The sequence below is a fragment of the Girardinichthys multiradiatus genome, chromosome 9, assembly GCF_021462225.1.
Source record: "Girardinichthys multiradiatus isolate DD_20200921_A chromosome 9, DD_fGirMul_XY1, whole genome shotgun sequence".
In the NCBI taxonomy this organism is placed as follows: Eukaryota; Metazoa; Chordata; class Actinopteri; order Cyprinodontiformes; family Goodeidae; genus Girardinichthys; species Girardinichthys multiradiatus.
In genome coordinates this window covers 31,685,579-31,708,603 of record NC_061802.1, presented here as the reverse complement: position 1 = coordinate 31,708,603, position 23,025 = coordinate 31,685,579, and the positions used below count along the sequence as shown (strand labels likewise).

At 38.8% G+C, this 23,025-nt stretch overlaps 1 protein-coding gene across 5 annotated transcripts in view; it reads right to left on the bottom strand.

Annotated features, from left to right (window-relative positions):
* The window catches only part of tcf3b (transcription factor 3b), a 40,370-nt gene that overhangs the window by 5,772 nt on the left and 11,573 nt on the right, over nucleotides 1–23,025 (bottom strand). For 3 of the 5 annotated variants that reach the window (XM_047374582.1, XM_047374585.1, XM_047374586.1), the window contains 15 exons: nucleotides 18,599–18,666; nucleotides 16,210–16,282; nucleotides 15,736–15,776; nucleotides 15,384–15,516; nucleotides 13,437–13,483; nucleotides 5,942–6,041; nucleotides 5,750–5,850; nucleotides 5,395–5,488; nucleotides 5,206–5,264; nucleotides 5,006–5,081; nucleotides 4,732–4,793; nucleotides 1,873–2,070; nucleotides 1,145–1,256; nucleotides 878–1,025; nucleotides 554–607 (listed from right to left, as the gene is read on the bottom strand). In XM_047374582.1, the coding sequence (XP_047230538.1) occupies nucleotides 554–607; nucleotides 878–1,025; nucleotides 1,145–1,256; nucleotides 1,873–2,070; nucleotides 4,732–4,793; nucleotides 5,006–5,081; nucleotides 5,206–5,264; nucleotides 5,395–5,488; nucleotides 5,750–5,850; nucleotides 5,942–6,041; nucleotides 13,437–13,483; nucleotides 15,384–15,516; nucleotides 15,736–15,776; nucleotides 16,210–16,282; nucleotides 18,599–18,666 (1,366 nt within the window). The remainder of the gene's footprint in view (nucleotides 1–553; nucleotides 608–877; nucleotides 1,026–1,144; nucleotides 1,257–1,872; nucleotides 2,071–4,731; nucleotides 4,794–5,005; nucleotides 5,082–5,205; nucleotides 5,265–5,394; nucleotides 5,489–5,749; nucleotides 5,851–5,941; nucleotides 6,042–13,436; nucleotides 13,484–15,383; nucleotides 15,517–15,735; nucleotides 15,777–16,209; nucleotides 16,283–18,598; nucleotides 18,667–23,025) is intronic. The other 2 variants (XM_047374584.1, XM_047374583.1) reach the window with 2 other exon arrangements.

The following is a 23,025-nucleotide window of genomic DNA, read 5'->3' as shown; positions in this document are numbered from 1 at the left end:
TAAATGAAAATTTACGTCGTGCTGTTCGAAACGTATTTGAAACATTACCAATTAGGGTTAAAGTTACATTAATTAACTACATTACTGTCATTCAAATGAAACATATCTCCCGAAGAAAGCATGCGTGACCCGGCAGGAGCAAGACAGACCGGAATGGGCTTTTAGTTTGCCGTGGCGGTGCGCCACGATCAATTACATCTAGCGGAAACCATGCATTGTTCCGACAAATCCATCTAATTAATAAACGTTGTTAAATACAGGATTCACCAAAGAAGCAGAGTCTCCTGTTTAGGATGACAACTTGATCCAGTTGGATAAATTCAGTTAGTCATATTCTGTGATATGTGTGCATTGGTTATGGTCACAAAAACCCATGTTAACAGTATGTTTATGTGCTGTATGATTTATATATCTAGAGTTTTCATATTAATTGTATATTTCCTGCAAATATAACTGCAATTGTATTATTTTAAACACCAGCTGAAAGAATATTCCTTTGAACGTTGAGAGCCCACAAAGCACTAAAAGTTGATTCTCGGTTGGAGAAACTTACTCATCTTTCTGGTCTGATAGGCCAGAGAGCATCTGGAGGGTCAACGCCTCCTTTCTGAAAATGTGACATGAAGGGGAGGGGGGTTGACAATGTTAAAACACCTAACATAGCGTGAACAATCAGTGGGAAACACAGGTAAGAAGAGATGCCTTTTCATAACTTAAATCTGGAGAATTGTCACAGAAATTTAAAGTATCAGATCACTTTCTCTAAATTATAATATTTAGTTGATGGGACACTCTCTTCTCTCACTGCATATGTGCATTTTAAAGATTAACAAACAACAAAACTGAAGGCTCTAGTGAAAATCAGGCTGAGGGTTACCTTGTTCGATTACGTGCCGCCTTGGAGTCCTTCTTTTCCTCCTCCGACTTGTCTGCAATAGATGAATTTTCATCATCCTCTTTGTCTTCTCTTTTGATGTCTGAGCTGCTGGAAGAGTGAGCTGACCGAGCCAAACCACCAGGGAGACCTAAATGCGAACATACAAATACTTAGAAACTTAGTCAAGAGAGGTTTGGTTTCAAAAAGCCTTGCAATGACATGCAGTTTTTCACAGCTTTCTTCAAAACAAATAACACTTTATCTCACTAGTGAAGCCTTCTGGTTGGCCAACGGAGGGTGTGGGTCCAGTGGCGTGATGGCCATGCAGGAGAGTGCTGCTGGGAGGAAGTCCTGTGGGTTCCTCGTGTTTCCCTCCCTGCTGATCAAAGTAAGGCACATTCATGGCAATCTCCTATAAACAGACCCGAGTTATGCCTCCAAAATGCTTCAGTCAAACCTATGAATACAGTAAACCGTCATATTTTCAAGTTAAGCAGAAGGTAACTGGCTAATAATTTGGCCAGCAGATGTGAACAAAGACAAAATGTTTAACTAATTTATTTCCTCTTTAAATAATAATTTAAATAAATAATTTTAATGTCGCACTTCTTTTTTTACACACCAGTTAGACAACAGAGCTAATTAAATTATATGTTTCCAGTATACGCAACTTTCTGAAGGCGTCACGGTGAATTTACTGTTGAAAATATTTTTTTAATGATTTATTTGGAAACTGTGCCACCTGTCCATAGTCTTTATTTAAAACCTGCAAACATGAACCTTTAGTAAATCCTAATAGGAAAAGAGTTTTCTCAGAAACAACTAAACTGCTGAACGTTTAAACATAAACAACAATGACAGTATAGTCATTTCTAGCAGCAGTATTTTGGTCAACATTCAATTCAATAACATTTTATGAATCTGAAAGGGAAATTAAAATCACCTTACAAGCTGAAAACATAAAAGAGAGCACAAGTAGAGGAAACATGACTCACCAAAGCAGGATGTCTGTTGCTGGGAGCAAGGCTGGCACTGGGGAAAGCTGGGGAGAGGCCTCCAAGGCCCCCATTGTGCACTGAGGACAGCAGGCTGTGCATGTCAGAGTGAGCACCTTCTAACGCTGGGCTCTGGCCCACAGCATGACTACGCAGCACATGGATGGCCTCTTCCAAGCGGTCCTCCATTTTATTCTGCTACACAAGTTAATGAAATGTGAGCTTTAGCATATTAGAAATTTAAGAAAATGACTTAAAAAAGTATGACCTGCAGGAGCACATTCATAGTTTTCTCATATCACTAGAAAATTGCATTTTGTGTCGTTTAAAAAAAAAAAAGGTGCAAGATTTTAAAGATAAATATAGTGTATGATAGAAAACTCCCACAGCATCTTCATTTAGTATGAATACATATTATCTGGTTGATTGAGGAGGTTCGGGCTAATGGCTAGTCTTCTTAAAATCCTGACCTCAAAAAGGTCAAATTATCATAGGAATTTATATGAATACTGTTTTATGACCATTCGAACAGTCGTCTCATTTTTATTGGACTTATTCATATTGAAACCAATGAACATTCACACTGGAAGTGGTCGATGAACATGAATTACCACTGATCTTTCTGTGTGAAGCACAAACTGAATAAAACAAATTAAGATTTACTAAAACCGCTATAACTTGTTGCATTGCCAGAAATATTTGACATGATCTGTTTTCAGTTAGCCTTTCAAACAGGAAATTGCTTCAACACACTACATTTCAAATCTTCATACTTTTCCAGACTCATTTCCTTCTCCAGGTAGCATTTATAACCTACTTTTAAATAATGTACAATGCAGTTGATTTGAAAACGTTTGTAAAGCTGGATTTTTTTTAAGTGTATGTGCAACAAATCAAGAAAACAAAACGACGCTGAAGTCGTCTTCCAGTGCGGATCTATAACACCGAGACATGTGGAACCAGGACTGGATTATCCTAGGGTAAATCCACAGTATTGACAGCACAGTTTGTGGTTCAAGATACTGTTTTTCTTTTGTAAACGATCTTTGCTTTTATTGCGTTGAAACCAGACCTAGAAGCCCAAGTCCAGTTTAAAACCCAAACCTACAATAGTATACAGGCTTTATGAGATGGACAAGAAGCTGAGTACAGGAAGGTGGTGGACCACTTTGTGGCATGGTGTGGAAACAATCATCTCATTTTGAACGTGACCAAAACAAAGGAGATGATTGTAGATTTTAAGAGAAACAGGAATAAGTCAAAAACTATTTCTATCATGGGAGAAGAAGTGGAGGTGGTGGAGGAGTATAAATACCTCGGTGTTCACCTGGACAACAGACTAAAGTGGAGATGCAACTGTGAAGCCATCTACAAGAAGGGACAGAGCAGACTGTACTTCTTGAGGAAGCTTAGGTCCTTTGGTGTTTACAGCAAGATGCTGCATATCTTCTATAAGTGTTGTGGAAAGTGTGATCTCTTCTACCATCATCTGCTGGAGAAGCAGCATCAGAGCCAGAAAAGCTCAACAAGCTGATAAAAAAGGCTGGCTCTGTTCTGGGGACTCTTCTGGAACCTCTGGAGGTCATTGTGGAAAGACGGATTCTTCATAAAATGAAGAACGTTATGGAGAACCCTGAGCATCTTCTTCATGAGACTGTCCTACAATAACAGAGTGTCTTCAGTCAGAGGCTTCTTCAGATCTGCTGTAAGACGGAGCGCTACAGGAGATCCTTCCTGCCCACAGTCATCAGCATCTACAACGGCTCTTTGAGGAAACCTTCATAATATGAGCTACAACAACATTTAATTTCCATTTGGGATTAATAAAGTATTTTTGAATTGAATTGAATTGAATTATGGCTCGTTTTGATTTTTAAGAGTGTTTGTTTATCTGTGGCTTCCTAGGTCTCAAAAACCGGCTGAAGGCTAGAATGTCAAACATACGACGTGAGGTGGCAAATTCAAACATAAAGGACATCATTTAAATGTTGAACACTCAAAATAGTTGTTTTTGTAGACATTTTTATTCAATTTAAAAACGATGAGGGATAGGTTTGTCAACAGTTGGGACCGTTTGTGACTCCTGAAACCAGGGGCACAATAGTGTTGTAAAATACCCATTTTTTTTACATTCTTCCTTAGATTTTGAATACATAAAATGAAGAGAAATTTATCGTTATCGGTTTGTCATGCTAACAGTAGTTAGGACCAAACCAACAAAGTCACACCACAAGGCATTCAACCCTGTGAATCATTTCCAGCTATAGCTCCGACCTCCAAGGCAAATCAAACACAGCATGACTTCTACCTTCATAAACATCCAAATTATACTACCTAAAGCAAATGTGACAGAGTTTTAAAGATTCATGAAATAGCGTTAGCTCCATCCATGATGGTGTTTTTGAGACTGATGTCGTTTATGATGGCTGCTTTGGAAGAGGCTTCACTTAAGCTGACAGTCAGCTTTAGACTCAGGGACCAACGACTCTGGATTATTACCAATTGAAGACACCAAGAGAGTCATCTACTGCTGGTAGGATGTTAACTACTATAATTCTCTAACAGAACCCAACACCATAACCCAGGAGTCTCCAACTCCAGTCCTGGACAGACACCGTCCTGCAGGTTTTAGATGCATCCCTGTTCCAGCACACCTGAATCAAATGAATGGCTCGTTAGCAGGCCTCTCCCAAACCTGATGTCATGCAGATTCAACCATTTGATTCAGCTGTGTTGGAGCAGGGACGCATCTGAACGTGGATAGTAGCGCTCGAGGACTGGAGCTGGAGACCCCTGCCATAACCTCATACCTTAATGCTTTCAATTATTTTGGTGTGGTAAGGAAATATGTCAACTTACCAGTGTGTGTGGTTGCCCTTCATAGTTGGGGGTGGTTGGTCTTTGCCACTGAGACTGGGTTCCTGAAGAGACAAAGTTGAGTCTTGTTAAGTGTCAGTTCTTTCATATATACACCAGATGGCGCTACAGATGTATTTTTCTGACCATAAAAAAAAAATGGAGCACTTCTACACAGTGTCTGCGGTTTGCCTACTTCTATGCCTAAAGATGATGTTTACTTCTTTACATTTATGACTGATGGCCATATCTAGTCTAAATGATGGTTGAGGTGTACCTGCGATGGTCTGTGGAGATCCAGGAGTGGAAGGAGCCGAGGAGAAATTATTACTGTTGTGGTCCGATGGGTAAATCTGAAAGGAATTTTCAATATATATATATATATATATATATCAGAATTTTAAAACACAGCATCGATCCATCTATAATCCATCCATCCATGCTCAGTGCAAACTTAAACAACAAGAATAAACTTACTGAAGCGAGAGCTTTTCCAATCTCATCTCCAGAACTGCTTGCTGTTGTGCCTCGGCTGGCTGCAGGGACACAAGAAATAGTCAGAAAAATGAATAAATAAATTAACAAAAGCATAGCTGCAGTTCAACAGGTCAATAAAAAATGCTTGCCAGATACTTCCTAGACAGGCTCCATTTAAAGGGTTCTTACCCATGATGCCATCTCCATTGATGGTGGGTGTGTGGTTGTAGGTGGTGGGGGCTGAGTGGAAGCCGTTGACCTCACTGCCGGGCAGAGAATAGTTCTGTTGGATCAGAGAAAGAGTGATGCTTCAAAAGAAGGGACAAAAGTACGGAAAGCAAAACAAATGAATAAAAACACCCCATAATAAAAGGTTGTTTAAAGGGAAAACTATTAGGTTATTACAAATGTAACAATTATCAATTACAATGAAGCATGATCCAATTCTTGGTAAGTGAAGACAGATGATGCCCTGCAGTTCCTAACACAAATCATACAACATTAAAAATCTTAAAACTTGAGGAATGATGAACCACAAACCCACCATTCTGTCCTGTGGGTTGATTGCAGGGAAGGAGCCTGGCTGTCCAATGTGAGGAGGGTTACCCAACATCCCAGAATAGCCAGAAGATGACCAGGGGTCTTCTGAGGAATGGGAAATAAAATGTGAAAATATATATCAAAAATGATAAAAAGACTAACTAATTTAACACAAAGTTTTCTTTAGAAAGGTTACCTTGCATGTAGAAAGAACCTGGGTAGACAGCGGCAGGTTTGGCACCAGGATATCCACCATTGTCCCTGGCAAACTCATCTCCAGATGTAGACGCATATACCTGAACAAACAAGTATTCAACAAAGAGGTTTTTAAACAGAGCAGCTTTAACATTTTTAACTACACAGTGTCAGCCAGAACATTTTGAAGTGACACTGGTAAATCATGGGTTTTACTTTCCTGGGTACCACTCTAGGTTTAAGTATTAAGGTTTATGTTGAACTGTGGTTTAGAGTCCTTTTAAGAGATGCCAGAGAAAGTACCACAGTAACTCCTTCATCTGATGCTACACACTGCTAGCCAGCTGACAGACAGAAGGCTACACATTTAAAGACAAATTTAGCAGTTTAGAAGCATCTGCACAAAACAGGCAGTCATTGTGAGGAAACTAAAGCATGTTTCACAAAACACTTAAAGGGAGGATTTAAAGGGATGAAGTAAAATGAATTTGGGCTTCTGCACAAAGGCAGCACATTAACAGACAGAAAATTAGGAAGACCTTGCACACAGACAACTTGCCTAACCTTAGAGTGTTTATTTCCTGGTTTATCAGCTGATCATACAAAGTCATTGTGCTACTTTCCACACCTTAGACTACTGTAACCTTTAAAAACCTTTATAACACCGCTCATTATGGAGTAACTGCAGAAGCACAGACAGAGCCAGCCAATGACTGACTCCAACTTGGTTGACTTTAAGTCAACTTGGCTGGGGGAAGAAGTGATGCATACACACGAATTTAACAACTACGCACCAATTTGGAGGAAAACAGTTGCAACATTTCGCATGAAATAAAATCATTAAAATTACGTATCGACTAAAAATATTGCTGTTTACGGATCATAATAGTTGATGGTATCCTTGTTTTAACCCTTAGACAGGGTCCAGATGGTCAGCTGATCCTAAACCATGGAAAAAAGGTGGCATTAAGGCAAGAGTAACGGACCTGACGCAGCAGAACACTGAATTGCAAACCAGCTACTTATTTTATGTCTTACACTCTGTATCAACTCTACCAGGGTGCACTTCCCTCCCCGCATCCTCTGGTTCTGCAATGATGGCTTCATTTTTGAAAGCTCATATGGTTGCAAGATATGGCAACTTCATTTGTAAGGAGCAGGACTCAGAAACACTGTTAAGCAGAACACTGCAGGACAGCTACCTAAGCTGACAGCTTGACTAATAACTCAAATAATATCACGTTGTTAGATTCCCAGAGTTGATCTATAAAGAGCATAGAGGCAAAAGGTTATATCTAGCTTATTCTGTATTTTTGATTAAGCCTGTCTATCAAAACCAAAATAATCAATATAGACTATAAATAATCTAATTATAACTAATAATAAATGTTGAATGATTTAATGCCTTTGTTTTGGAGACAAATCCTTTTTATGCTAACCACCTCATTTTAGTTGGCCATGAACTACTACTGGATTACTGTAGCCTCAAACAGCCACAAGATGGCATGAGGGAGTCTGCTGGAGGTGTAGAAGGAAGCAAGGCCAGCTCCTCGCCTGTAGAGGAGACCACAGTGGCCATGGCATGCTGAGTTCAGCGACGGCTTGAATCCCAGCGCACAGCGAGCATTTCCTCTAGCTCCTAGGACCCTAGTGACATCGCACTGTCAGGCCTGCAGCCCCTCCCTGTAACATGCTCAGTATCAGCTCGCACACATACCATGCATTGAGTGAACCAACACACACATTCATGCACAAACCAGAAGCAATTCCCTCAAACCAAGACTGAAATTCTATACATGAAAATATGTGAACATCCCAAATGTTGTTAAAACAAAACTAGCAATAGAGCCTGAGGATGGACATAGGAAGTCCTCGGTTTCCATGCACCCTCATGTGCCACTCACTCATTCTCTTCCCTTCCTCTGTACTACATGGCAGATACAGGAAAGGGGAAGAGAATGAAGGCTATGCTGCAAAGAATGCTAATCCAGAAAAGGGATTTTTTCTGTAATTTGATTTAACAAGGAGAAGTGGAAAGGGAATGGAGAGATGCACTTCTAATTACAGAGCCATCTGCCTGTTCCTGGACCGCATCCAACTCCACAGGCAGCTGGGCTGAGGAGAGGGAACGAGTGGAGGGAGAGAGAGAGCGAGAGAGAGAGAGATGGGGGCTGGGATCCAGTCAGAGAGAGAGACGGAAAGAGAGGGAGAGACGGGGAGAAACTGTGGTGGATAGGGGGTGGTAAAGGGGCATGGATGAGGATTGAGAGGAGAGAAAAAAAATTAAGGTCCTGATGATATATGAAATGGGTGGAGAGATAAGGGGTGTTCAGGGGGACAGGGGACAGTAATCTAAATGACTTAAACAAAGCTTGATACGGCCATGGGAGTGTGAAGGAAACGAGGGATTTAAAATGATCACGGTTAATTCGGGGGGGATACATGATAGAGATGGCTTCATTTAACAATAAGCTTTGAGTTGTTCTTTCACCGGGAACAATGTCCTGAGAATCCTGCTGCTCTAGATGGGAGCACAACGCCACACAATGACAGGCGCTGCCGGGTTATTGTGTTCTCCGGGAAGAAAGAGATTTATAGGATAAAATCCTTAACTAATACGGGTTTAACGTGATTCAGATTGTGACCGTGTGAAGGTCTCTACACAGGAAAAAAAAAAAAGGTTTATTACTGAAGGTGGGGAATAGATGACGATTAACATCAAACTAACCTACAAGCGCTTATATTCAACCACAAAGGTTTGTGGGCAGGAAAAGGGACAACTAGGGGGCAGAAGAGAAGCAAATGTTTGTTGAATTTTACAGGAGGGGGAAGGGCTTACAGGAAATGAGTGGATACATAAAGTTTTCTGATTTAAAGCAACGTTATTCATGTTATAAAAGAAGATAATGAAAAAAAAATGAATAGGTTGGTAAAGAAAAACAGAGAGAGGAGGGTGGAAAGAGACCACAGGATCATCACCAGCAGTCATTAATCTGGGCTCAGACACGGGGCTAAGAGGCCTCACAAGCACTGTGCCTCACAACTGGGTCACTTGCAGGGGGGAGGCCCACCCAGGCCATCATGTGGTGAAGCGTAGGCGGAGATGGGGCAGGGGTGGGGGGTTCACACAAACAGACATCTCATCACTCGCACTGAAAAACCACACAGCCCATCGTTCATGTTACTACAGAGAACGGTCGTGGTTCAGAGAAAAACAGAGAGCCATGGCTAGACAGGGTTCACACTCAAACCACTGATGTAGAAAGTGCAATAGCGTCTCCATGCACAGGTTCCTGCAGCCATTTCAACACAACACCTACAGGTGGACGGCTGTGTTGTTAAACAACTGGCTTGCTTGCTTAAAACAACAAAACGTCAAAAAAATATATTAATACTTTAAGACCTCGTTAGGTTCAGGTCAGTCCACATGCTGAGCATAAACAACTAAAGAAGTTAGTGCCATCCAAAACTATTCATAGCCCTTGAGCTTTTCCACTTTTTATCATGTTACAAACAAACCTTGGTGTATTATATTAGGGAGATAAAATAATTGTAATGTCTAAGGGGAAGGATACATGGCTTGAAAATTGTTACACTTCAAAATCTGTAAAGTGTTTTTTGCATGTTTTCACTTCCATTGAATCAACATTTTGCCCCTTTCCCTGCAATTACAGTCTTTGGGTGTACATCTCTACAGGCTGTGCACATCTAGTGACTGATCTGATTTAGATCTAGAATTTGACTAGGCCATTCCAACATGAATATGCTCTGTTCTTAACCATTCCATTGGGACTCCAGCTGTATGTTTAGAGGTGTCCTGCTGGATTGTGAGTGTCTGCACCAGTCTCAAGTCTACTGTCACGTTGAACAGGTTTAATTCAGGGATGGCCCTATACAGGTCCTTCTCAAAATATTAGCATATTGTGATAAAGTTCATTATTTTCCATAATGTCATGATGAAAATGTAACATTCATATATTTTAGATTCATTGCACACTAACTGAAATATTTCAGGTCTTTTATTGTCTTAATACGGATGATTTTGGCATACAGCTCATGAAAACCCAAAATTCCTATCTCACAAAATTAGCATATTTCATCCGACCAATAAAAGAAAAGTGTTTTTAATACAAAAAACGTCAACCTTCAAATAATCATGTACAGTTATGCACTCAATACTTGGTCGGGAATCCTTTGGCAGAAATGACTGCTTCAATGCGGCGTGGCATGGAGGCAATCAGCCTGTGGCACTGCTGAGGTCTTATGGAGGCCCAGGATGCTTCGATAGCGGCCTTTAGCTCATCCAGAGTGTTGGGTCTTGAGTCTTGAGACTTCTGGCATTTTGGCATTTCCTTCTCCCCAGTCTTCCTCCAGACTCTGGCACCTTGATTTCCGAATGACATGCAGAATTTGCTTTCATCCGAAAAAAGTACTTTGGACCACTGAGCAACAGTCCAGTGCTGCTTCTCTGTAGCCCAGGTCAGGCGCTTCTGCCGCTGTTTCTGGTTCAAAAGTGGCTTGACCTGGGGAATGCGGCACCTGTAGCCCATTTCCTGCACACGCCTGTGCACGGTGGCTTTGGATGTTTCTACTCCAGACTCAGTCCACTGCTTCCGCAGGTCCCCCAAGGTCTGGAATCGGCCCTTCTCCACAATCTTCCTCAGGGTCCGGTCACCTCTTCTCGTTGTGCAGCGTTTTCTGCCACACTTTTTCCTTCCCACAGACTTCCCACTGAGGTGCCTTGATACAGCACTCTGGGAACAGCCTATTCGTTCAGAAATTTCTTTCTGTGTCTTACCCTCTTGCTTGAGGGTGTCAATAGTGGCCTTCTGGACAGCAGTCAGGTCGGCAGTCTTACCCATGATTGGGGTTTTGAGTGATGAACCAGGCTGGGAGTTTTAAAGGCCTCAGGAATCTTTTGCAGGTGTTTAGAGTTAACTCGTTGATTCAGATGATTAGGTTCATAGCTCGTTTAGAGACCCTTTTAATGATATGCTAATTTTGTGAGATAGGAATTTTGGGTTTTCATGAGCTGTATGACAAAATCATCCGTATTAAGACAATAAAAGACCTGAAATATTTCAGTTAGTGTGCAATGAATCTAAAATATATGAATGTTAAATTTTCATCATGACATTATGGAAAATAATGAACTTTATCACAATATGCTAATATTTTGAGAAGGACCTGTATTTGCCTCCATCCAGTTTCCAATCAACTCTAACCAGCTTTCCGCTCCTTGCTTGAAAAATGAATTCCCCAGCATGATGCTGTCTTATGGACGGTGTGTTCAGGGTGATGTGCAGTGTTTGTTTTCTGCCACATGTGGCGTTTTGCATATAGACCAGAAAGTTCACTTTGGTTTGATATGACCAGAGTAGCTTCTTTGACATGGTTTGTGGCAAACTGCAAATGGGACTCGATGTGGCTTTGTTCTTACCACTTCTGTTGAAGGTCAGATCTGTAAAGTGCAAAACTAATAGTTGTCCTGCTGACAGACCTGAGCTGTGGATCTCTGCAGCACCTCCAGTCTTACCCTGGACCTCTTGGCTGCTTTTCTGATTAATACGCTCCTTGAACCCCAGCTGAAGTCAATGGCAATGTCTTTGTAGACTTGCAGTCATGCCATATTCTCTGTATGTTTGGTGGACAGAGCAGAGCATGGGATATTATTTTATGACCTAAGCCTGCATTAAACACCTCCACATCTTTATCACTGACTTATCTGCTATATTCCTTAGTCTTAATGATAATATTTGTATATTAATTTTATAACAAACCTCTGAGAATAAGTTACATATAGGTAGACACTATTAACTAATTAGATCATTCTGAATATAACTGGTTGCAACGGATGGCATTTAGGTGCATCAGGATGAAGAGAGTTCAATTTAAATGCATGCCACACTTTTCAGATTTATGTTAAAAAAAATAAAAAATAAAAAACATGCATCATTTTCCTTCAACCTTAAAATTATGATCTACTTTGTGTTGGTCTATTAAATAAAATCCCACTAAAATACAGGATTGTGGTTGTAACATGAGAAAATAGAAAACATTCAAGGGGTGTGAATACTTGTACAATGTCCTAAAAAATTACTTGCATGCAATTATATTTGTGAAATTTGCTTTTATTTAAACTGATCATTTTAAAAACACCTAAAATAAAGAGGCAATTCTTTCATTTAAAACATCTGATTTAGAGATAAAAAAAACAAAAAAACAATAAAATATAAAACCAGGAAGAGAATAACTGTTGAGTTTATCTTTAAGCTTACTCTTGTTATCTCAGAATTACCATTTTGAACAATTAGATTATTAGTGTTTCATAGTAATGATGGAGAGCTCACCAAAGCATTGAGACTGCACTTAATAGCAGCCAATATAACGACCTGTGGGTGGGTTGGCAGTTCTGGTTCTGTAGGTCCCTGCTGTAACACACCCGACTATAACAGATCAATTATCTCCTCATCCCGGGTTCTGCGCCACCCTGCTAATGTGTTCAAGCAGAGAACCGTCTAAACCATGGAGGACAGTGGCCCTTATGGGCTGGATTTGCGAACCACAGGTGGTCCACTAAATTTGCCAACTTAAAAAACACATCCATTACCTCATCTTTAATGCAATACTTTAAACCAATTAGAACAGAGAAATATTAACAGATTCTTGTGTTTTTGTTTATTTCATTTTGATGTGTAGTTTTTAAACTAAAGACTCTTTGTCGTTCTGAACTGTTTAACCAGACTAAGTCTACTGAGTATCAGTAGACTCGTCAAACCTAAAATGTGACACTGATTCATGAATGGGCATGAACCTGATTCAGTTCAATAAAATGAGTAACAGTGACTTGTGTTTCCAGCTATGTGCGGCTGCCGTCATCCTCCCATCAGCTGCTGGGACCTCTGGGCACACTGACAAAAATCACACTAGCTACAGTCAGACATGCCATCATGAGAAACTTCATCCTGCTTGGTTGAACAAGAGCTGAAGTTTGGAGAGAATTCAGGCAGCTAAATGCTAATCAGCTGAAAAACTGAGCAGTCTGTGTAACTTACTGCATCATGAAAAAAAGAGATAAAAATAAGACATTATTAGGACCTTGATCTTAAAGCTAAGTATCTTTTTTATGTTTACGTTCTAATAACCTTCATCCTACAGGAGGGAGTGGGAGAGGAAAGAGAGAAAGAAAGTTTCTAGACTGCATAGAAGCCATGTTCTACATGTTTTTCCAATTCAGATCAGATTGTTAAAAGGAATCTGTTTGAAAACTTGTCAAACTACTAAAGATAATCAGAAATGGAGGTCAAGCACCTCAACCACCACTGAAGACCACCTGACTGTAGCAACAACTGCAGCACTGACGTTTATTGGGGTCTGAGTTGTCCTACTGACAGCTCTCTTAGTGTATGTCTGTCATAGGGCTGATCGAGCTGAGTGAGGAAGCCAGAATATATGCAAGCAGAAAAAATAGGAGATGAGAAGAAATTAGTTCTCACCGAGGATGGCAGGCCAGGGGGTTTCCGAATCTTCTTTGGCTGATTGTCTGTAGACAGAAAATTAAAAAGTGACATAGCAGAATAAAAAAAATAAGAAAATAAAACAGGACTTGATACATACTTAAACTTAATAAACAAAATTAAAAATGATACAAGCTCAGGTGCTGGCTTATGTGCTTGATCCAGTTTCAGAAATTCTGAACAAGCTGTAGCAAGTGTGGCAATAAAGTGTTTCTACAACTTCATCTTTAACCACAGTAAAGCTGTGCTGATGATAAAAATGCAACTTTTATTTCTAGTAAAAGATAAATAGAAAATGGCCAGTACTATTTGGATCTTCAGCCAGGCACCTATTTGATTTAATTCAAAACTAAAAGGTCCATTTCTTACCCAGGTGTATAGATCCCAATTTAGTCTAAATTCATTTAAACCAATCTAGTTATTATAATCCAATCACTTTACAATATATCACATCACCTGATGATGAAAAGCTAAATTGCAATCAGTAGGCTACACTGAATCTTACAGCAAGATGAACAAATTAGGGTGAATCCCTTTTTGCCTTTTTATCATTGGTAGCCCTTAACCCTTTGCTCCTAAGGGGTAGGGTGTCCCAAGAGGGAGGGCAAAGGGACATGGCTTTTCCTCACGAGCTAAAAACGTTTTCTTCAGGGGAAGACTGGGGAATAAAGGGAGAGGAGGTTTGCGTGCCAAGATATTTTATTTGGTATCCCAGGTAAGAATTTTTAACCACACATATAATATAAATACATTTTCGCCACTATTTTAGAATCAGAACAACCATAAAAACATGTAGTCTGTCTCATATTAATCTTTTTCTTTTATATTTTTAAACAAGTACAAATTGAAAGGGGAAAAAAAAACACATTTTTCTATCTTCAGTCAATATATTGATGCTTTATGAACATACAGCCCTAGTGAAAAAAAAGTAAAGATAAATCAATCAATCAGCCAGTTTACCCATAACTGACTCTGATGGATGATTGATTGGCAGGTCAATTACTAAAAACAAAATAAAATCTGATTTCCTAGTCATTAAATAATTTAAACCTGTCTCTATAAAGGTAGCGACACCCAGAATGCACTTTGTGTGATAATGGTTTGATGCATAAATGCCTTTATTTTCTGTTGGATTAAAAACTATATCTCTGTCAAACAAGCTGCAGCACATTTTCTGACTTTTATGTGTTATAGTAGGAATCAGGTCACCTCTAATATCAATTATTTTACATTAAAAGGCAAGGCAAGCACATTTTAGCAAATAGACAATTCAAGGTGCTTTACATGATGAAAACATAAGAAACACATTGCAGTGGCATAACAAGGTGAGTAAAGAACATTTGTACCACAGATTAAAAAAATATATATTTCAGTTAATAGTTCAAATACAAATTCCAAGGTAACTCTATACAAATTGTTTCCTTACATTGATTTAAAAGAATTCAGGGATGTTTGCCATTTTCGGAATAAATAAGTACAATAACACTCAGACTAATCATATGAATACTTCCCGTACCCCTACAGCATATTGTACATGCATATGTTAGTATAAAAGCAATACATTATTATCTGAACAACATTTAAACACATTAAAGTAAACTCATTTGTCAAAAGAGTTTTTCTTTAAACATTAATGTCTCCTGCAGGACCGATACCCACTTCCATGAAACATGAGGGTATATCAAGTCATCTCAAACGGGTGTATCTGATCTTACAGCAGTCTCCTATTTCTCAGTGGAATATTTTAACTAGGTATCAAGGAATAAGGGAGGCGAAGAGTTTCATCGCAGGTTTTCAACCAAATCTGGTAACAATTGAATCATAAGCATCACACTTCTGGAAAACAGACTTTATGTTGTAAATATTAAAAAGTGATAGAGATTTCATAGCACCAAAGAATGTTCAATGTTTGTTTTTTTTATTTACCTAAGCCTCCTTCAGGCGGCCTTCTCCTGGGGTTGTTGGGATATGATGGATAAAACTGAGAGCCTGACTTTATGCCAGAGGGAGACAAAGCATCTGGGCTGGGCATCGCTATGTCGCTTGGAAATAAACCAGGCTAGAAACAGAGAGAGCAAATCTTTTATCAACACCATGCCTGGGAAAGCACAACAAAAAACATCAACTTCTCTTCTAAGAAACAAAAGCCGGTTGTAAATTCAAAGCGTCTGAAAAGAGAACTGAGAAAACGGAGCTTCCTTTAGTGATGCAGTACTGAATTGAGTTTTACTTTGTATGGCCTGTCAGAGATATTCAATGACCGCACAGTGGAACATACCTGGCTTACAAAGGGGGTGTAGGGTGGCCTCTCGTTTTTACCTGCAAGGTAAGAAGTTGTCAATTCAACTGTGGTGTATTTAGAACAAACTGCTTAAAAACTCTGGGATGCAATGATGTGTAATAATACAAATGAAAAGTAGGTTTTCACATGCAGAAAGTGTTCAGGGAGGCCCTCCCCTTTTTCAATATGCTCAGCTGTATAAAGCTGCCCGCCAGACAAAACCCCAGGGAGGGTTTCTGCTTCAGCACCCTAACATCCCTAACATTCAACGGATGAACACACGCACACATATATAGCAGTATGAATGCCGGCACACATACACATTTCACAATCTAGAAAAAAATGTTGTGGTCATTAAGTACACGCTGCTGTCAGATGATCAAAAAAAATGTCATTGACAATAAGCTATAGGATCAGAAAATAATGTAATATATACAGAGCAGTTATAGAAAGGTAAATTACAGAACATACCTGCAATCCCTGAACTGATAAACGGAGAGGACAAGCCTTCATGTTCACTGAAGTGGGATGCCTCTCCATAGCTCTGTAGAACCAATGGTACAGAATATAACTGACCTTAAAATGTAAATAACATGCCAATATGCCATTTTGTTCCCATTAATGCATACTGAATGCATGCTGTACAGCTTGCATAAAACCAGAATGTATCTAGATTGGTTATAAATTCAAATTGTTGGGCTGGTGTGACACAGTTTCTAATGTTGCCATGTATGCTAGTAAATAAAACACGATACGTGGGTGTAAACATGAGAAAAATAAGTTCAACATCAAGTCCAATCACATTTTTGGAGTATGTGTGTTGCTTTTCATGCGACCCTGTTGTTTGGGGTTTGGGATTCACAGTGTTCTGTTGTGTCAGGATGCGGTCCGTTACTTTTCCCATGATACCAACATCTTGTCTTTTTCTCGTGGTTTCCGATCAACTGACCATCTGGAAATGAAACTTCAATGCTCTATTGAAGCCCAAGTGGTCAGACGATTATTAACCAAATTATTCAGAAAGTAGGTAAAGCCTGAGTTGCACTTTCAGTTTCAAGCAGCCGGCATCTTGAGGTGAGCAAAGTCTCCGCACAGCATAGAATGATAATAAGTATTATTATAAGGTCATTGCTGCGAAAAGTTGATTGTGTAGCACTCGCTCTTGGTTTTTTCTGGTGATCAGGTGTATTTTTTTTCTCCAAAAAGTATCATGTTTTCTAAAGGCGGTGTGATGATGTAGTATCCTTTAGGCTAATTTAACAGATCAACAATAAACATCTTTATCATTTGTAGAACATACAACTACAAAAACAAAATTATATGTTAAACTCATGTGATTTATTTTGGAAATATAGCATAATTACCCCCACTACAAATACAGTATAAATTTGCAAATGTGTTGAAAGGAAACTAGTACAAACAGTTTAACACCAATTAATGCCACAGTTCTAAAAAATAAAGAGCTTTAATTTTGAAGTACTATTGGCGTATTTGCTTTGATGAAATTAATGCATATTCATCCCTGTGCTCATATTTACCACTTTAAGTGTTCATAGCGCATAGTGCAGTATTTAATTGCTTTTCTTCTTCTTACTTTAAGTTGCAAAAATATTAGAAAACCATGTTTTAAATCTAAAGAAATAACTAAGTTGTCAAGTATAAAAAGTACACTTTGAAAGCACCAGATACATTTAAAAATAAAGAGAAAGGCACGATGTAGTAAGTAAATGAGAAAGGTTTTTTACACATTAAATTTTCTAACAGGAAGTGCTTTTATTTTGAAGAACTAAAAGTGTCTTTCTAATTATGTTGATTTAACAGCAAGAAAATAAGATGACAGAGGAAAGTTATGTTTACTTTGTTTGGAAATGACCCTAAGCCATTTGATATGGACTTCAGTTTGAGAAACATCTATGTGGTCGTTTATAGGGTGCAACAGCAAACAATAACTGGATGTTATGAACCATTAATCATTTGTGGTTTGTCCCTGGCCAATAAATTAAATGCTGCACATGTATTTACTGTTTATGCTAGTTCAATGGAAGCAACAAATAAAAAGCTGAACATGAAAGCTGCTACTGACTCCTTTTACTGGCACCTACTGTTGAGAAATATTACAGGACTGATATGTGCTGTGTATAATGTTACCATGACTACCAGTCATTTGATTACATTTGACAGAGATTCTTATTGAATCTCGAGTCTTACGAGCGAGAGTCTAAGCCAGGTCTAAAGCCTTTGTTTTAGGGACTTAATCTCAACTCGAATCCAAGTTGCAGAGTCGAGTCCCAACCTCTGACAACATGCAGAGAGCAACACATCTAAATACAGAGCCATCCTCATGTTGTCAGCTTTCCTATATACCTTAGTGGTTATCTTCCCTCTGTTTTTCTTTCTAGCTAACGGGAGCAATGCCAAACAAATCTGCATCAGCTCAAGGGATTCAGACTGACTTTCTTAATTATCAACTTGTGGTAATCAAAGCTTTCTGCATCTATTTCACCCCCTGTACTTTGTATTTACAGACCAGTGCCAAGACAGTTAGACTGGATGTGAAGCTGCAATTACCGCTGGGCTTCAACAGAGGTTCTCAGCTACAAGGGTGCTTGCCAATGCAGGATCCTGGGCCAAGGTTATTAGGTAGAAAGCAAAAAAAAAAAAAGCTACCACTGCAAATCATACATGGCACACAGCAGTGGCGGTTTTGAGGAGGTACGTTGTGCATTTTCAGTTCTGGTTGTGTGATCAAGTAAATATGTGTGAGGGTGTCAGTATCAAAGCATCTGGCATTACTCCTTAGATATGCAATTTTAAAATCAGGTGCAACTAAATGGTACGACTGTATGCGTCTTGATCTTACCCGTCCTTGGCTGAATGAGGGACTGTTCTGTTCTGCAGAGCCCCAGGACCCAGAGCCACTGCGCTCATCTATTGTTGGAAAAAGATGCAGAGTTACGAACGGTTAGGACTGACACAAAGGACCAAAAAGCAAGTTACACAAAGTGATAAATGGCATTAATATTAAGCAAAGATAATATGCAGGGAAAAACATGTTTAAAATGATGTGCAATGTTCCCATTAGAGTTCATTATGGTTACTGAATACCATAAAATTAACCATTTACTTCCTAATGCGGGTACAATGTTATCTATGTCACATTAAATTATTGATTATAATTCTCACAAACTAAAAAACATGAAGCAAAAAAACTGAAGCACAATGTTAGAAGTAAAGAAAGATTCAAGTGCGGCACAAAGAAAAACACAGTCGAAGATTGGTGGAGCAGAAAACTCCAAAATACCCCCATCATCCCCTTCTCCCTGTCTAATGCACTAATGCTATCCAGGCTCTCTGGAGACACAAGGCTTAATTGCATGCTGATTTGCATAATTGTGCATATTAATGCAGTTTCCTTATGAATATTCATACTGCGCCTTTGATTTTTGCCTAATTAAAAAAATGTGTGTAAGAAAGCAAAGCAACGAGCAAGTGGAAGGAGAAAGCAAGGAGACGAAACGAGAGGGAGGCAGGGAGGCAGTTAGGGAGGGGAGTGAGACGGGGTCTGGGTGAGATCAGCAGCCTGGTTGACGAGTGAGAATGAGCGATGAGGCTAACAGAGCGGTGCAAGCACCTACACACGCTGCGACAGCCGTGATCTATGGGGCCAATGCCAGTGGCATGGAGAATCAGGCGAGCGGAGAGGAGAGGGGAACCTTAAAGGATCCGCCTTGCCCACCTTCAGATCGGCACTTCTACAAAGCCGCACTAATATCGGCACCGGTGATTAGCTTACTACTATATTCGGATGACAGATTTTGCAGGAAGACACCTTAGCTAAAGCGTGTTGCCAAGAGAAGTTCAGTAAAAGCAAATTAACGAGATAAAAATCTACAATAAAGAGTAAACATCAACAATCAGCCTTCTGCTGGAAGACTTTTGCCCCCCCCATGTTTACAGCAATTTCCAAAGCCCTATTTATCCACCTATGTTTCCCCCATTTGGCCAACAGGGGTGCAGAGCAGAGAGTGAAAGCACTGTTCAGGGGAAATCTGACATTGTTTCACACTTTCTGGAGTAATTAACTTGAAGGCAATTAAAACAAGGTGGAGAGCTGCGGAGGTGGCACCAACGCCTACGAGAGCTCCAGCCATGCCAGAAGAGAGATTTTTCTATTGTTGTCCCATGTCATATCAAATCATCGGCAACAATGGGAAAAGATATAACAACCCCCAAAGGCTCTCCACATTTTTTATTCAGATATAATAATATTCAACACTGACCCCTGCAAAGAACAGATTGTTTTGATGTTTACATTTTGCTGCTCTTGCACGTTTTAGTTGACTAAATTATTTGCATCTGCATCCTGATTCGAACCAGCTTTTCACCTCAAGCAACTCATCCTTAAAAATTTGAAATGAATGCTTCAAGAATCTTAATGCTGGAATAAATCTAAATAAACAGATTCATTCATGGCTTTCATTTAGTATTTCAACACTGGGAGTTCTGTTAATCCTGTTGTCTTAGTGTTTAAACACTTTCTAATTAAAAAGACAGAAGACGTTTTCACATTGCATTATTTAATCATACACTCTACCTGCGACTATTCTAGGCAGCGCAACTGCGTTCACTTAATGTGACACTTGCATAACCCACTTTCAACACTTGATGTTTTTCTAGTATGATGTATGGCAGTTTATACAGTTAAGACAAGAAATATTCATACTAAAATGATTTTCAGTTGACAAAGAAGTTTAGCATATCTCAAAAGATAATACAACAATGTCAAAGAGTTTAAACTGTGTTTTTAACTTACATTTTATAAAAAGAGAAGTCATGTCGAAAATTAATCAATGTTCTCCATAATCAGTGGGAAAATCTACATTTGCATTACAACAATCAACTTCTTATACCTTCTGACCATTTATCTACAATGAACTCTGTCTTTGAGGTTGAAAGGCCTCCTTGCCATCACCTTAATCTTTAGCACCATACGCAAATTCTGTAATATTACAAATGGGCCTCTTTAGGCCTCTCAAATGTGTTTATATTTCTTCCAGTTAAAATTAAGGGTGCGCTGATTGATCGGCCCCCGATTTCCTTCATTTTGGGTGATCGGCGATACTTACATGTGAAACCGATCTTATGCACGGATTTTGTCTACCTCTGCAAAGGTCTCAAAATCTGAAAAATGGAAGACTAATGGAACTGATTTGTTTTTAATTTAGTTAATTTATATTTCAGACCTCATGTGCAGTTAAAACAAGTTTCTATTGTTTCACGGGTATTGTTAAATGTTTTTCAATATAATAAGACTGGAACAATGAAGGTGTAGTGTGACCTTATAACACCTGACAGTGTCAGCTATAAAAAATAAAACAAAATCGGTATCGGCAGGTCAGGCTTTTCAAAGATCGGTGATCGGCCCACCCCTAGTTAAAACAAAATATGAGTATGAATAATTGTCGGCTAAAGTGGAGTCCTGCAACAATCAATTACCAACAAATCAATTAATCGACAGGTCAGACACCAAAAAAAAAAAAAAAAATCTGATTTTTTTTCTACATTAATCAAATGTATCAAAACTAAAAACGGACACTTTTTTTCCTTACAGAATGAAAATGTGTTACATTTATGTGATTAATCAATGTAACATGAAGTAACTTAAAGCCATAGGGCTGTAAAATATGCCATAAAGATTAATACAAAATATTTTGTCAGTTGCAAACAAAAAAAAGGCATGGCCAATAAAAACGGATTTATATAGTTTGCAATATATATGAGAATCTCATTTCTGGCCACATAGAGGAACTATCAGAAGTTCTGTGAACATCACCTCGTTTTTAACATGTTGATAGCATCACCAGATCTCTAAACTGTGTAAGACATCCTTACTAAAAGTTTGTTTATGCATGTTTTAAAACCAGCGGTCAGGCTGGAGGCGCTCTGCTCTGCAGAGGTGGTGCGGAGAGGTGAGTGCAGAAAAAAAAAGACTAAGCAAGTATCTTGAACATATTCTCAATTGCACATTTGTTGCTTGTTTTATAGAGTAGGCAGGCTAATTCATAATTCCCCAACTAGTTATGGTCCAGTTGGGACCAGTATCTAGATTTACCAAGATTTTAAAAAGCTATTGTTTTAAAACCGCTCCTGTAGTTTAAAGTAATTTCAATGAGAAGCCAGAAAGCCCCCACCCCGTTGCTGCAAATTGGTGTTCAGTTTGCAGAAAGAAGGCTGTAAATATTGACAGCATTTTTTTTTTTTTTTAAATCAAACACACGACCACAATCAGAGTTCCTCAACATCTTTCATTTCAAATTATCATACTTTTCAAGACTGTGTAGGAACCGTGTAAAATGTACTTTGGTTTCAGTCACTACTTAATCTATCTTACTACACTTTAACCAGCTACATTTACTGCAGATTTAGTCCACTAAAAATAGAGAAATGCAGTTTTAGAGCCTTATATATTTTCTTTACTCAATGGGTGTAATCCTCTTTCTAGAGTGCAAAACATTTAAGTTATGTTCTGCATGGCAAAGACAGATTAACCTCAGTTGTCTGAAACGGCTTTATTGCGAAAACGTCGCTGCCAAAAACTATTACAACATTTTCCTTTACCATAACCAACTTTGATACACTTTGCCCTCACTTACAGAAATGACAAATTTGGCTGTCTGGAAATATTTCCAGTCATGAAACAAAATACACGAGCCCCACCCATTACCAAGAATGCAGACTCCATATAAACAAGATAGCCACCCTAATTAACCAGTCAATATCACACTGTTATCCTGGTTTTACACTATAGGGAACATAAAAGCACAAAGATATAATGTTTGGAGAAAAAAAGACTAATCCTGAAAACTAATCCTAAATTTCTCCACTGTTCATTTTATGTTTACTTAAGAATATATATCATAATAATAAGAAAAAACTATATTTGAATCTTATGGATTACATTATAACTGTAATAAAAAAAATTGGTCAGAAGTTGGAATAATTTATATTTGCGTTTAGTTTGCATTTAAATACCGCAGTATTTTGAGAATCTCACAAGAAAAACACTTTGAAACTAAATCAAACGACTTCAGTAGAAGTTGTGTTCGCTAGTTTATACTGTATATTAATCTGAAAAGATGAGGTCTAATAATACTCAGTTGATTCTTCAAGATCTTCACAGCTGTGAAAACTAAGTAAAATGTGGAGCAAGAGATGAATGAGAGGGATTTTGATAATTGATGCAAAGTTGCATTAAAAACTTGAATTGCCCAATTTAAAAATTTACAT